The sequence below is a fragment of the Globicephala melas genome, chromosome 1, assembly GCF_963455315.2.
Source record: "Globicephala melas chromosome 1, mGloMel1.2, whole genome shotgun sequence".
In the NCBI taxonomy this organism is placed as follows: domain Eukaryota; kingdom Metazoa; phylum Chordata; class Mammalia; order Artiodactyla; family Delphinidae; genus Globicephala; species Globicephala melas.
The window spans coordinates 153,391,625-153,407,707 of NC_083314.1; the positions used below are offsets into that span (position 1 = coordinate 153,391,625).

A 16,083-nucleotide genomic window follows, 5' to 3' on the forward strand; every position below is an offset into this window, starting at 1 on the left:
AAGCAGTGCTTGGAGAGAAACTTATAGCATTAAATGCAAATATTATAAAAGAAGAAAGATTGAAAATCAATAATCTAAGTTTCTACTTTAGGAAACTAGAGAAAGAAGACTAATATAAGCCTAAATAAAGCAGAAGAAAAGAAATAATAAAGATTAGAGGAGAAATCAATAAAACTGAAAGCAGGAAAACAGTAGAGAAAAACCAGAAAACCAAAGCTGGTTCTTTGAAAAACTCAATAAAATTGATAAACCTCTAGCCAGGCTAGAGAAGACACAAATCACTAATATCAGAAATGAAAGCAGGATCATCATCATCACTACTGATCCTATGGACATTAAAAGGACAATAGAGGGACAGTATGAACAACTCTGCCCACAAATCGGATAACAGATAAAATGGACCAATTCCTTGAAAGATGCAATCTACTAAAATTTACACAAGGAGAAATAGATAATCTGAACTGGCCTATATCTATTACAGAAATTGAATCAATACTTAATAGCCTTCCAAAAAATAAAGTACTAGGCCCAGATTCTACCAAATATTTAAGGAAGAAATGATACCAATTCTCTACAATCTCTTCCAGAAAAATTGAAGAAGAGGGGACACTTCCTAACTAATTCTATGAGGCCGGCATACCCTAAGAGCAAAACCAGATAAAGACACAAGAAAGGAAAACTATAGACCAATCTCACCCATAAACAAGTCCAAACTCCATAAGGTGGCTAGTTAGGCTCAGCATGACCAAGCCTACCTTACCTTTCTAGCCTCTTTTTTTTTTTTTTGCCACTTCCCTTATCCCCAAACATTTTTTTCCTAGCCAAAATGAATATTCCACTTCGCTGAAGAGAAGAAGATTATGATTTTGACAACAGTAACATCGAATATAGAAATAACAACAATAATAACACCTCGGTAGTAGCGGCTTTGTAAAATGTGTCAACTTGGGTAGGAATTCCTTCCATGTATGTTTCTGGTTAGAGTGGGCTACAAGAGATCTATTTGCTCAAGATTTGGAGGGTGGAAGTGAAGCAGTTTTACACTTGGAAAGTCAGAGCAGGTGCTTCTGCAGCTCATACTGTTGATGCTTATCTGCTGCTCACCGTGGCGTGAGGTGATAGCTGGGTCTGCAACTGCTCCACCTTCCCTCTCATCCTCTTTCATCTTCTCGATCTCCTGGGCCAGGTCTTTGCAGCTCCTTGATGAGGGGGACCAGCTTCTCCCTACTTTATCAAGGTTGGAGGTAGTGAAACTGACCTGGGTTCCAGGCCAGCCTCTGCGGTTCAGCTTGTGCTCATGGGTTCCAGCTCTCCCTCACTTTATATCCATTTTCACTTCCTGACTGGTTGCCCTGCGGACTTTGAGTTCCAGCATAAGAAACAAAGATGACAGGCTTACAGACTGTGTAACCTGTTCCCACAACTGTATAAGACCAGCTCTCTGTAACAAATCTCTTATTATTGATAAATATATATGACTCCTATTGGTTTTACTTCTTTCTTTGAACCCTGACTGATACAAGTGCTTAGTATGTGCCAGACACTGATACAAGCCAACTGCTATAACTCATCCAATCTACACACTGGTTCTATGAGGTAGGCCTAGACAGGCACAGAGGATAAGAAACTTGCCCAAGGTGATGCAGCTACTAAGTGGCTAATAAGATGTCCATGTTATATTGTTAGGTTAAAAATGCAAATTCCATAGCAATAGAGTAAAATGATTCAACTTAAAAGAAAATAAAACTAGAATAAAAAATATATGCATAAACATAGAAAAACATATGAGAAATACATAGCAACCACTTAAAGTGGTTATTGCTGAAGGGTAAAATTCTGAAGAACGTATGCTTTTTATTTTATATAGCTCTTCAATATTTGAAATTTTATGATAGGCAGTTATATTATAATTATACTTGCTGGAATTTATCCCAAGGAAATAAAGGATATGCATAAAAATTTGTCTAGGAGGTATATATTATGTTATTCTTTCCTATAGCTGGGAAACTGGGAAAAACGTAGATGTCCAACAATAAAGGACTGAGTAAATAAATTATGGCATGTTATTAAAATAATGTTCTAGAAGAAGATTTAATGGCAGGTAAACAGATTATACTATTTTAAGTGAAAAAAGTAGGTTACAACATAAATATCTAAATTGGGGTTGCTTTCTTCAGGTTACAAAATAATGTGTACTAGATAGTCTCCTTTGTTGTGGAAAATAACTTCCCTCCATATTTCATTTTCCTATACTTAGTTCATATATTTCTTCTACATATTTCTTTTTCTTTTCTTATTAGTTATCCATTTTATTCATATTAGTGTATATATGTCAATCCCAATCTCCCAATTCATCACACCACCATTTCCCACCACTTTCCCCCCTTGATCTCCATATGTTTGTTCTCTACATCTGTTTCTCTATTTCTGCCCTGCAAACCGGTCCATCTGTACCATTTTTCTAGGTTCCACATATATGTGTTAATATATGGTATTTGTTTTTCTCTTTCTGACTTACTTCATTCTGTATGACAGTCTCTAGTTCCAAACACGTCTCTACAAATGACCCAATTTCGTTCCTTCTTATGGCTGAGTAATATTGCATTGTATATATGTACCACATCTTTATCCATTCGTCTGTCGATGGGTATTTAGGGTGCATCCCTGACCTGGCTATTGTAAATAGTGCTGCAATGAACACTGGGGTGAATGTGTCTTTTTGAATTATGTTTTTCTCTGGGTATATGCCCAGTAGTGGGATTGCTGGGTCATATGGTAATTCTATTTTTAGTTTCTTAAGGAACCACCACACTGTTCTCCATAGTGGCTGTATCAATTTACAATCCCACCAACCGTGCAAGAGGGTTCTCTTTTCTCTGCACCCCCTCCAGCATCTGTTGTCTGTAGATTTTCTGATGATGCCCATTCTAACTGGTGTGAGGTGATACCTCACTGTAGTTTTGATTTGCATTTCTCTAATAATTAGTGATGTTGAGCAGCTTTTCATGTGCTTCTTGGTCATCTGTATGTCTTTTTTGGAGAAATGTCTATTTAGGTCTTCTGCCCATTTTTTTACTGTGTTGTTTGTTTGTTTGTTTTTAACATCTTTATTGGGGTACAATTGCTTTACAATGGTGTGTTAGTTTCTGCTTTATAACAAAGTAAATCAGTTATACATAGTGTTTGTTTTTTTATTATTGAGCTGCATGAGCTGTTTATATATTTTGGAGATTAATCCTTTCTCCGTTGATTAGTTTGCAAATATTTTCTCCCATTCTGAGGGTTGTCTTTTCATCTTGTTTGTAGTTTCTTTTGCTTTGCAAAAGCTTTAAAGCTTCATTAGGTCCCATTTGTTTATTTTTGTTTTTATTTCCCTTTCTTTAGGAGGTAGATCAAAACAGATCTTGCTGTGATTTATGTCAAAGACTGTTCTTCCTATGTTTTCCTCTAAGAGTTTTATAGTGTCTGGTCTTACATTTAAGTCTCCAATCCATTTTGAGTTTATTTCTGTGTATCGTGTTAGGGAGTGTTCTAATTTCCTTCTTTTACAGGTAGCTGTCCAGTTTTCCCAGCATCACTTATTGAAGAGACTGTCTTTCCTCCATTGTATATCCTTGCCTCCTTTGTCATAGGTTACTTGATGATAGGTGTGTGGGTTTTTCTCTGGGATATCTATCCTGTTCCATTGATCTATATTTCTCTTTTTGTGCCAGTACCATACTGTGTTGATTACTGTAGCTTTACAGTATAGTCTGAAGTCAGGGAGCCTGCTTCCTCCAGCTCTGTTTTTCTTTCTTAAGATTGCTTTGGCTATTCGGGGTCTTTTGTGTTTCCATACAAATTGTGAAATTTTCTGTTCTAGTTCTGGGATAAATGCCATTGATAGTTTGATAGGGATTGCATTGAATCTGTAGATTGCTTTGGGTAGTATAGTCATTTTCACAATGTTGATTCTTCTAATCCAAGAACATGGTATAACTCTCCATCTGTTTGTATCATCTTTTTTGTTTTGTTTTGTTTTTTTGCAGCACACGGGCCTCTCACTGTTGTGGCCTCTCCTGTTGCAGAGCACAGGCTCCGGACGCGCAGGCTCAGCGGCCATGGCTCACAGGCCCAGCCGCTCCACAGCATGTGGGATCTTCCCGGACCGTGGCACAAACCCGCATCCCCTGCATCGGCAGGCGGACTCTCAACCACTGCACCACCAGGGAAGCCCTGTATCATCTTTAATTTCTTTCATCAGTGTCTTATAGTTTTTTGCATACAGGTCTTTTGTCTCCTTAGGTAGGTTTATTCCTAGGTATTTTATTCTTTTTGTTGAAATGATAAATGGGATTGTTTCCTTAATTTCTCTTTCAGATTTTTCATCGTTAGTGTATAGGAATGCAACAGATTTCTATGCATTAATTTTGTATACTGCTACTTTACCAAATTCATTGATTAGCTCTAGTCAATTTTAGTAGTGTCTTTAGGATTCTCTATGTATAGTATCATCTCATCTGCAAACAGTGACAGCTTTACTTCTTTTCCGATTTGGATTCCTTTTATTTCTTGTTCTTCTCTGATTGCTATGGCTAAAATTTCCAAAACTATGTTGAATAACAGAGGTGAGAGTGGGCAACCTTGTCTTCTTCCTGATCTTAGTGGAAATGGCTTTAGTTTTTCACCATTGAGAACGATGTTGGCTGTGGGTTTGTCAAATATGGCCTTTATTATGTTGAGGTAAGTTCCCTTTATGCCTACTTTCTGGAGGGTTTTTATCATAAATCGGTGTTGAATTTTGTCGAAAGCTTTTTCTGCATCTATTGAGATGATCATATGGTTTTTCTCCTTCAGTTTGTTAATATGGTTTATCACATTTATTGATTTGCGTATATTGAAGAATCCTTGCATTCCTGAGATAAACCTCACTTGATCATGGTGTACGATACTTTTAATGTGTTGTTGGATTCTCTTTGCTAGGATTTTGTTGAGGATTTTTGCATGTATGTTCACCAGTGATATTGGCCTGTAGTTTTCTTTCTTTGTGACATATTTGTCTGGTTTAGTTATCTGGGTGATGGTGGCCTCATAGAATGAGTTTGGGAGTGTTCCTCCCTCTGCTATATTTTGGAAGAATTGGTGAAGGATAGGTGTTAGCTCTTCTCTAAATGCTTGATAGAATTAGCCTGTGAAGCCGTCTGATCCTGTGCATTTGCTGGAAGATATTTAATCCCAGTCTCAATTTCAATGCTTGTGATTGGTCTGTTTATATTTTCTGTTTCTGCCTGGTTCCATCTCAGAAGGTTGTGCTTTTCTAAAAATTTGTCCATTGCTTCCAGGTTGTCCATTTTATTCACATATAGTTGCTTGTAGTAATCTCTCATGATTCTGTGTATTTGTGCAGTGTCAGTTGTTACTTCTCCTTTTTCATTACTAATTCTATGGATGTGAGTCTTCTCCCTTTCTTTCTTGATGAGTCTGGCTAAAGGTTTATCAATTTTGTTTATCTTCTCAAAGAACCAGTTTTAGTTTTATTGATCTTTGCTATTGTTTCCTTCCTTTCTTTTTCATTTATTTCTGATCTGATCGTTATGACTTCTTTCCTTCTGCTAACTTTGGGTTTTGTTTGTTTTTCTTTCACTATTTCCTTTAGGTGTAAGGTTAGACTGTTTATTTGAGATTTTTCTTGTTTCTTGAGGTAGGCTTGTATTGCTATAAACTTCCCTCTTAGAACTGTTTTTGCTGCATCCCATAGGTTTTGGATCATTGTGTTTTCATCATAATTTGTCTCTAAGTATTTTTTGATTTCCCCTTTGATTTCTTCAGTGACCTCTTGGTTATTAAGCAGTTTATTGTTTAGCCTCCATGTGTTTGTATATTTTATGTTTTTATTTTCCCCTGTAACTGATTTCTAATCTCATAGCATTGTGGTCAGAAAAGATGCTTGATATGATTTCAATTTTCTTAAATTTACCAAGGCTTCATTTGTGACCCAAGATGTGACCTCTCCTGGAGAATGTTCCATGTGCACTTGAGAAGAAAGTGTAATCTGCTGTTTCTGGGTGAAATGTCCTATAAATATCAATTAAATCTATTTGGTCTATTATGCCATTTAATGCTTGTGTTTCCTTATTAATTTTCTGTTTGGATGATCTGTCCATTGGTGTAAGTGAGGTGTTAAAGTCCCCTACTATTATTTTCTTACTGTCGATTTCCTCTTTTATAGCTGTTAGCAGTTTCCTTATGTATTGAGGTGCTCCTATGTTGGGTGCATATATATTTATAATTGCTATATCTTCTTCTTGGATTGATCCCTTGATCATTATCTAGTGTCCTCCCTTGTCTCTTGTAACATTCTTTATTTTAAAGTCTATTTTATATGATATGAGTATAGCTACTCCAGCTTTCTTTTGATTTCCATTTGCATGGAATATCTTTTTCCAACCCCTCACTTTCAGTCTGTATGTGTCCCTAGGTCTGAAATGCATCTCTTGTAGACAGCAGGGTCTTGTTTTTGTACCCATTCAGCGAGCCTGTGTCTTTTGGTTGGAGCATTTAATCCATTCACGTTTAAGGTAATTATTGATATGTATGTTCCTAGTACCATTTTCTTAATTGTTATGGGCTTTTTTTTTTGGTAGGTCTTTTTTTTCTCTTATGTTTCCCACTTAGGGAAGTTCCTTTAGCATTTGTTGTAGAGCTGGTTTGGTGGTGCTGAATTCTCTTAGCTCTTGCTTGTTTGTAAAGCTTTTGATTTCTCCCTCGAATCTGAATGAGATCCTTGTCAGGTATAGTAATCTTTGTTGTAGGTTCTTCCCTTTCATCACTTTAAATATATCGTGCCACTCCCTTCTGGCTTGTAGAGTTTCTGCTGAGAAATCAGCTGTTAACCTTTTGGGAGTTCCCTTGTATGTTATTTGTCGTTTTTCCCTTGTTGCTTCCAATAATTTTTCTTTGTCTTTAATTTTTGTCAATTTGATTACTATGTGTCTTGTCATGTTTCTCCTTGGGTTTATCCTGACTGGGACTCTCTGCACTTCCTGGACTTGGGTGGCTATTTCTTTTCCCATGTTAGGAAACTTTTCGACTATAATCTCTTCAAATATTTTCTCGGGTCCTTTCTCTCTCTCTTCTCCTTCTGGAACCCTTACACTGTGAATGTTGTTGTGTTTAATGTTGTCCCAGAGGTCTCTTAGGCTCTCTTCATTTCTTTGCATTCTTTTTTCTTTATTCTGTTCTGCAGCAGTGAATTCCACCATTCTGTCTTCCAGGTCACTTATCCATTCTTCTGCCTCAGTTATTCTGCTATTGATTCCTTCTAGTGTATTTTTCATTTCAGTTATTGTATTGTTCATCTGTTTGTTTGTTTTTTAATTCTTCTAAGTGTTTGTTCTTTAATTCTTCTAGGTCTCTGTTACACATTTCTTGCGTCTTCTTGATCTTTGCCTCCATTCTTTTTCTGAGGTCCTGGATCATCTTCACTATCATTCTGAATTCTTTTTCTGGAAGGTTGCCTTTCTCCACTTCATTTAGTCGTTTTTCTGGGGTTTCATCTTGTTCCTTCATCTGGTACATAGCCTTCTGCCTTTTCATCTTGTCTATCTTTCTGTGAATGTGTTTTTTGTTCCACAGGCTGCAGGACCGTAGTTCTTCTTGCTTCTGCTGTCTGTCCTCTGGTCTCTTCTATGTATTTCTTTTCAGCCAATATTCACAAAAGATGTGTAGAACTGGTATCACTATTCCTACTTCAAACATTAGAAACCAGGTTTCAGGAAAGTTAAATAGCCTTTTTCCTGTTCAATTCTTTGATTGCATCTTTTGTTTCTTCATAAACTTAACACAATTGTTTTACAATCTAGTCTTCCTAATTCCAATTGGTGAACTTCTTGGGGGTTATAAATCTGATGTTTCTTGTTTCTGCTGACTTTCATTCATGGTAACCAGTTTCCTTGTGTTATTTGGTGATTTTTGTTTGTAAGCTCATATTTGAGTAAACTGAATACATGGGAGTCCTTTAATATCTAAATTGAGGTTGCTTTCCCTCAGAGGTAATTTGGATTTTCTTAGGAAGCAAGGGAGCTGCCTATTGAGGAACACCTTAGCTACTTCAAGATGCCCAGCTCATACTTGAGTCTCTAGTTCAGCTGTCCTACCTTGTGGCAAACTACCTCAGCTTCTCTTGAACCTGGGGCTGATAGTATTATCTGCCCCTTGACTCTAAGGTTGTTTACCATTCATTATTTTTGTTTTGTCTCATTGTATGCTTGCCCTAGAGCTTTCTCTTGCTTTGTGAGCAGTGGTTTAAAAGGTATACTTATTGTAGTTTATTCAGGATCTAGTTGTATTAAAACAGGAGGAGGGTGTCATCCTGGTAGAAGTGGCAGTGAGACAAGTATTTTTCTATCGTACCTAACTGAGTGAATTCATTATTCATTCAAACATTCATTTATTCACAACATATTTGCTGAGCACCTACTGAGTGCCAGGCTCTATGCTAGAGCTTTCAACTAGAGCTGAAAGTAAGTTTCTGAGCTTAACAGTTTATGTGAATATCTATATATCTTTTCAGTAGTTAGAACCATATTTTTCTTAAGACATACGTGAATCATTCTTAGTGCCATAGAAGTAAGAAGCATCAGTTACTGAAGCTTAGGATATACAAGAAGATCATTTAAGTAAGAATCCTAATAATAATCAAAATACTTTTAGAAAAAACATGACAGCTCCTACCCAGTAGCAGCTTACTAATGATTAAGATGCCTGTAAAGTACTTGGATCTTCTTTGAAGAAAATCAGCTGATAAATACAAAACATCAACCACATTCTAGTGTGCATTTTGTGCCAATCATGTTAGAGTTAGAAAAGCAAATCCCAGGGTATCATATTTCATAGGCAATCCATTCATTCAAGAAGATTTACTGGTACACCAAGTGTGTTCCAGAACAAGAAATAATCCCTGACCTTGAGAATTCCACACTCTAGTATGAAAGACAAGCAAGAAAATAAACAATTAGAATGCAGTGTGCTATGTATATTTCAATATATGAAGTTTTATGACTGAGTTTACTTCAGTGGGGACAAAGAGGAAACGCAGTGGTAAACTGATGCTGCTCATAAACTCAGCCCATGGAAAAATGACGTCTTTGCTCCTCTTACCTCTTCTGTTGTTCTTCCTGATATTGTTGCTTTATTTTAGCTTCATTTTCTATTGCTTCTTTTATCCTTTCCTCTAGTTGCTTCCTCCCCAAAATACAAGTGTCTGTGAGACAGACTTTGTGAGCATGTTCTAATTTCTGCTGCAGATCCAAAATCTGAAATGAAAAGAGTTTACACATAAAACTTTGAGTGTGACCTATTTTCCAATTAGGGAAATACCATATAAATCATAAGCAGTAGTGCTAACATAAAAATCTCAGCTAAAGAGTGTGACTAGATTTATTTTAATTTTAGAATTAAATTACTTAATTTTTGCAATATGTAATACATTCATATAATTTAGTGTACGTGGGTAAACTAAGCTAGAGTGACAAGTCCCTTTCCCATCCTTATCCTGTCTTCCTTCCAGTTTTCCTCCACCAAATAGGTTATCACTGGTATTAATTTCTTATGTACTCTTCCAGAGATTTATTTATGCATATTTAAATAAATACTATTCTCCTCATACAAAAAAAATTTTTTTTTTTTTGTGGTACGCGGGCCTCTCACTGTTGTGGCCTCTCCCGCTGCAGAGCACAAGCTCCGGACGCGCAGGCTCAGTGGCCATGGCTCACGGGCAAGCCGCTCTGCGGCATGTGGGATCTTCCCGGACCGGGGCACGAACCCGTGTCCCCTGCATCAGCAGGCGGACTCTCAACCACTGCGCCACCAGGGAAGCCCCATACAAACATTTTTTACACACATGATGGTATATTACATGTACTTATGCACCTTGCTTTTTTTATAGCAGTACACTCGGTGATTTTTCCATATTATATATAATATATAGAATTGTCTTCTCTTTTACAGCTGCATATCATTCCACTGTCAGGATATACCATAATATATTTAACTAGCCCCCTACTGATGGACATTTAGGTTGATTCCAATCTTTTACTATTACAAACAATACTATTACAAACAATGTTTTTAGAATAACTTATGAGATGTGTATTTTGCTAGGGCAAAGGTTATTATTATTTGTTTGTTTGTTTAACAGATAACGCCAAACTGTCTCCATAGGTTTTAGACCAATTTACACCTCTAACAGCAACATGTGAGAGTGTCTAGTTTCTCCATGGTGTGGCTAAATTCACGAATAAGTATCTCAGAACAAAATAGAAGTCTCTTACAAACCAAGTACCTATTGGCATACTGCCTAGCACCAGTAGTGCATTCTTTTTACTTTTTAAAAAATATTTATTTATTTGGCTGCGTCGGGTCTTAGTTGGCAGCACTCGGGATCTTGGTTGAGGCATGCAGGACATTTTGTTGTGGCTCTCGGGCTTCTCTCTAGTTGTGGTGTGTGAGTTTTCTCTACTTGTGGCATGTGGGCTCTGTAGTTTGTGCCATGCAGGCTCTCTAGTTGAGGCGTGTGAGCTCAGTAGTTGTGGCATGTGGGCTTAGCTGCCTCACGGCATGTGAGATCTTAGTTCCCTGACCAGGGGTTGAACCTGCATCCCCTGCATTGGAAGGCGGATTCTTTAGCACTGGACTACCAGGGAAGTTCCAGTAGTGCATTCTTTAATGCTCTGGTAGAACTAAAAATAAGATTTATGAATTTGAGAGATACATGATTTTATTTTAGAATTTACATGTTAGACTAAAAGTGTCATTAAAATTTTCTTATTAGATCTCCTTTTAATTTGTTTACATATTTTTTATAAACCCTTATGTCACCTAAAATTGTGACTACTATGTAGTAGGTGCTTAGTAAATATTTGGCAGTTGTATAGTTCTCAGTGGAATTGCTGTTCTCCCTCTATTGTATTCCTGATGCAACAACAAATCCTTTACAATGGTCTGGCACCATGTTCCCCACAGACGTTCAGTGGATGCCAGTGAATGGCAGTCCTCTTCTAAGAGAAGGGCTTTCTGCATTAGCCCTAGGTCTCTGCAGAGCCCACTCACCATAGGAGAGTTGAAGATGTAGAATGATTCACAGGCAATGGCAGTGGGCAGCCAGTTAGCTGAGGCCAGCTCAAGTTCCTCTGAGCTGTCCCATTTATTTCTGCCTAGGGCAAATGCTTCCTTAAAGACAGCCAATCTTAATTCCATTGGCTTCTCTGTCAAGGGCAAATGACAAACTTTTGAACCCACCACCCAATTTAAGAAACAGAACATTTCCAGTATGTTTGAAGTCTACTCTGTGACCCTCTTTGACCACTCCCCTTCCCTCCTCACCTGAGAAAACCAATATCTTGAATTTTGTGTTAATCATTTTCTTGCTTTTTCTTTTAATAATATGTATTTCTGTATGACTCAGTTGTTATTTTGTACTATTTTGACCATCATATTAATGGCATCATACTGTGTTTTTGGTGATTTGGTATTTATTCAATATTGTATTAACTACAGCAAGTACCTATAGTTCATTCGTTTTCACTGTTTTATGCTACTGTGTAAATATGCAGTTTACCTCTTCCATCTCAAGTCAGTGAACATTTGGAACAGTTACTATGAAAATGACTGTATTCCCGTATACTGATATATACGCTCAGTAGAGTAGTTTCCCTAGTTTTTATGCCTAGTAGAAGTGTTGGGTTGTGCGGTATATACATCTTTAACTTAACTAGATCTAATGCCAAATTGATTTCTGAAGTGTTTATACTAGTTTACTCTTCCAGCTGCAGTCAGAATATGCATTCCTGTTGCATAAAATCCAGTAACAATATTTAGTATGTCTAAATTTAAAAATTTTACTAATCTTTATCAATTTTACCAATTACTTTTTTTTAAAGTAATAACATACATATGATAAAGTACACGTATCTTACATACTCAGTGAAGTTTTGCTTATATAACCACCTCTTCCAGACCAAGATAAAGAATACTTCCAGCACCACAGAAGATTCCCTCATGTCCCCTTCCATACCCCTTATAAAGACATTATTCTATCACCACGGCTTAGTTTTGTCTATTCTTGAACCTCATATAAGGAAAATTACATAGTATGAACTCTTTTGTGCTGGCTTCTTTAGCTCAACATTGGGTTTTTGAGTTTAAGCCATATTGCTATCATCTAATTTTGATGTTTGTTTTATATTTATGTGGTTTGATGAAATATTTTTTATGTAAGATTTGACTCTCAAACCCACAGATCAAAACGTGCAAGTGTGACATACTACTGCCACCTGGTGTCAGGCAGTCTAAAATGCAGGGGCGATATTTCAAAATGGTTCATTTCACAACACTCATCCCTCCAAAAGTTACAAAATAAAAATCAAATAAATGGGCAATCCAAATGAGAGGAGAATAAGTCCTTTAAAATTTGACTTAATAATATAAAGTATAAATAATATACTTTATAAATAATATCAAGTCCTTTGGTCTCAATTGTTTAAGTTCATGTTATAGCTTTAATGAAATTTACCTTTTTGAGTTCATGTAGTCTTCAAAAACACAAGATTTACTGGAACCATAGGAACAGGTGATGTCAAAAGAGGAAAGCAGGGGAGAGTGAAAAAACCCCTAGAATTCTATCAGGTTTGCACTGTATCTATTTTTTAAAATCCTTAGGGAAACAGGATTTCAGTAGTAGTATCCAGTGCATGTTATTTATTAAGTGTGAGGATAATTACCTTTTCCTCTGCATCAGCAACTCTAGATTTCTCCTGAGCCAGCTTTTCCTGTAGGTTGTTCTGTGATTTAATGCTCTGAGCCTGTTTAAGTACTTCCAGCTCCAGTTCCTTGATTTTCTGCTGACAGTGCTTCCACTCAGCCGTGAGTGAAGAGCACATCTTTGCGCTGTCTAATAACTTCTGCTGGGCCTGCTTGAGTTCAATTTTGATCTAGAGGTGGGGAATAAATAAAAGTGACAAAAATAAGCATGGAATGAATGTGAATGTGAGCTAGAATAAGCAGCTTTCAAGAAAGTGTAGTCCCCCAAGAGCTGACAAATACCAATGTCATGTGGCTGATTACCTCTCTGGAGCTGCTCTGTGTTAGAAGGGTTTGCCAAAGTCTATCCAGCCAGACGGCAGCTGGACAAAGGAATTTACTTAAGGGTTTCTACACATGCATGGTCTAAAGAGTTTCCATCATTTTTTTTTTTTCCAGTCTACTCCAAGCCAGCTTTCATTCCCACTACTTCAGTAGTGCCAAGAGCACTACTGACCTTCCCTGGCCAGAATTTAAGTCCAGTGGACAACTGACCTGTTAGTAGCAGTTACTCCATCCATCTCAGAAAGTTCTCCTCTCTTGGAGTCTGTGATACCCACCTCTCCTAGTTTTCACTTACCTCTGCTGTTGCTTCTTGGTTTATTTTGTAGACTATTCTAGTGCACTCAACTTCTAAACATTATTGGACTATTCTAGGCCTTCCTAGAGAGTGAATCATTCTCTCTCTAGGTTCATTCTCATGATTTAAAAATACCACTTTTATGCCAATACATGCCAAAATGGAACTCCTTGATTCTGCCTCTATCTCCAAAAGCGTTCTTCTCTCAGTCTTTCTGATTTCAGTAAAGGAGGCCAACATCCAACCTTTTGTTCAGGCCAGTGACCTGAGAGGCATCCGTGAGCCTTCCTTTGCCAATAGTGAGCCTATTCAGCACATGCTGTCACTCTACCTCTACAACACATCTTGCATCAATCCATTTTCATCATTTCTCTCACCACCCTTGCTAGGTCATCATCATCTCTATCCTGGGCCATAGCAGTAGCACTGGTCATGCTACTTCCATTTTTACTCCCTTCTAATCTGTTCTCCACACTGCAGCCCAAGTGTTCTTTTAAAAACATAAATTGAACTACTTGACCCCCGCTCCTGCTTAAATTTTTCAGTGGCTTCCACAACACTCTGAGAACATATCCCACCAGCTTGCCTGGCCTTGAATGATGTGGCCTTTGCCTGATTAAAATCATCCCGTTAATCCCCCTTCTTCCACTGATCTCCTGTCCCACTGGTTTCTATTTGGATTTTATAATGAATAGAAGAAGAAACAAAGAAATTAAAGAAAAGAAGAAACTGAGTGTTGGAATATTTGGTGCATTGGACTGGTTCAGGATTATGAAACTTAAACTTATTATAAATAGAAAGGGCATATAGGTTTCATAATATATTATCCACCTACTCCATAGGCCAAGAAAGCTAAAGGCCTCTGAGATCTACGATCATTGGTCTTAGAGACAATGCTCAGCATTTTGGTAACGCTGGTAATGATGAAATAAGATGACAACACTGGAGCAAACACTGTTCTGGCCAACGACATGTGCATCTAGGGTGGCTTCTTAAGCTTCAGATTGGGACATTTAAGCACCAGGAAGAGGATTCAGTACAGTGTCTCAGTATTGGTGGTGGCAGAACCGCTCTCAGCCTGAAGCTCTGCAAGCCTACAGCATTCTTCTTGATATACCCAACGTGGAAACAGGCAATATGGCCATAAATCACAGAAATCATAAATAAATTATGGCATTTCCTTACAGTGGAATACTCTACTGCAAAGAAAATGAATGAACAATGGCTATACACCACAACATGGATGAATCTTCCAAACAAAGTAGATCATCGGAAGACAGATACAAGGTGTGTATACTGATTGATTATATTTATAAAATATTCAAAAGCAGGCAAAACTGAACCATGCTGTGTGGAATTCATACACAGATGGTAAAACTATAAAGTAAAGCAAGAGAGTAATTACTTAAATTAGTGGTTCCTGCTAAGATGGAAGGAAATGGGATTATGGTGGGAAAGAGGTATGCAGGGGCTGCTGGTATGCAGGCAATTTGCTATTTCTTGTCCCGGGTGGTGGTTACATGGGTAGTCACTTTGAAACAATTCATTAAACTGTATGTATATGTTTTGTGTACTTCCTGAGTGCTATATTTCACAATAAAAAGGTTTAAAAGCAACAAATAAGTATTCTGGTTTCTTAATCAGTCTTACAAGTACGCCTAACATTAGCCAGAGACCCAGAGTTCGATTATCTCTGAGTGGATTTTAAAAAGTAATCTCTAAATTGGCAAAGCTGAGGTTCGAAAATGACCCCAAATTGAGGAAAGGGATAATACGGAAAGATAACTCTACACAGGAAAGACAAAAACAGACCTGGGTTTAAATTCTGACTCCACAATTTGTTAGCTTTGCCACTTGAACAGTTTTTTATATATGTATATATATTTATTTATTTTCTTTATTTTTTTGGCTGTGTCGGGTCTTAGTTGCAGCATGCAGGATCTTTGTTGAGGTACGCGGGATCTTTCATTGCGGCGCATGGGCTTCTCTGTAGTAGTGGCGTGCGGGTTTTCTCTCCCTAGCTGTGGTGCACGGGCACCGGAGTGCGTGGGCTCTGTAATTTGCGGCACATACGGGTTCTCTTGTTGAGGTGCGCGAGCTCAGCAGTTGTGGTGTGCGGGCTTTAGCTGTCCTGCGTCGTGTGGGATCTTAGTTCCCCGATCTGGGATCAAACCCGTGTCCCCTGCATTGGAAGGCAGATTCTTTACCACTAGAACCACCAGGGAAGTCCCCTGAACAGTTTTCTCATCTATAAAATGTTTACCTTTCAGGGTTGGGAGGTTTCTAAGAGATAAAGTGGACAAACTGTCACTACAAGGTAGTTGGCTATTGCATATGACTCTGCGTAAATGCCTGGCCCAAGGGACCAGCCAAAAGAATGATGTCTCATTACTGAAATGGCAAATAATTTACCCCACCATGAAGGAGATTTAAAACAGAAAATATCTTCTCTTTTTTATCAAGCTCTCATTTACCCATCCCTGAAGGACTCGTTCATTAACCAACAAATATTTATAGGGTGCCAACCATATATAAGATGTCACGATCTGTTGTTATTGTCATTGTGCCTTGACAGAGACGTAGTATTGCTTGAGTACGCTCACAGTGGACAGTTAAAATAGTCTAAGAAAGGTGTTTGAAGGGAAAGGTAAAAGGTTGTCTTGAAA

At 37.7% G+C, this 16,083-nt stretch overlaps 1 protein-coding gene across 11 annotated transcripts in view; it reads right to left on the bottom strand.

Annotated features, from left to right (window-relative positions):
* The window catches only part of CCDC30 (coiled-coil domain containing 30), a 173,757-nt gene that overhangs the window by 37,674 nt on the left and 120,000 nt on the right, over window positions 1–16,083 (bottom strand). For all 11 annotated transcript variants that reach the window (XR_009565627.1, XM_060306890.1, XM_060306916.1 and 8 more), the window contains 2 exons: window positions 12,759–12,968; window positions 9,139–9,293 (listed from right to left, as the gene is read on the bottom strand). Coding sequence is in view for 10 of the 11 variants with exons in the window: in XM_060306890.1 (XP_060162873.1) it covers window positions 9,139–9,293; window positions 12,759–12,968 (365 nt within the window). In the remaining variant the exon portion in view is untranslated. The remainder of the gene's footprint in view (window positions 1–9,138; window positions 9,294–12,758; window positions 12,969–16,083) is intronic.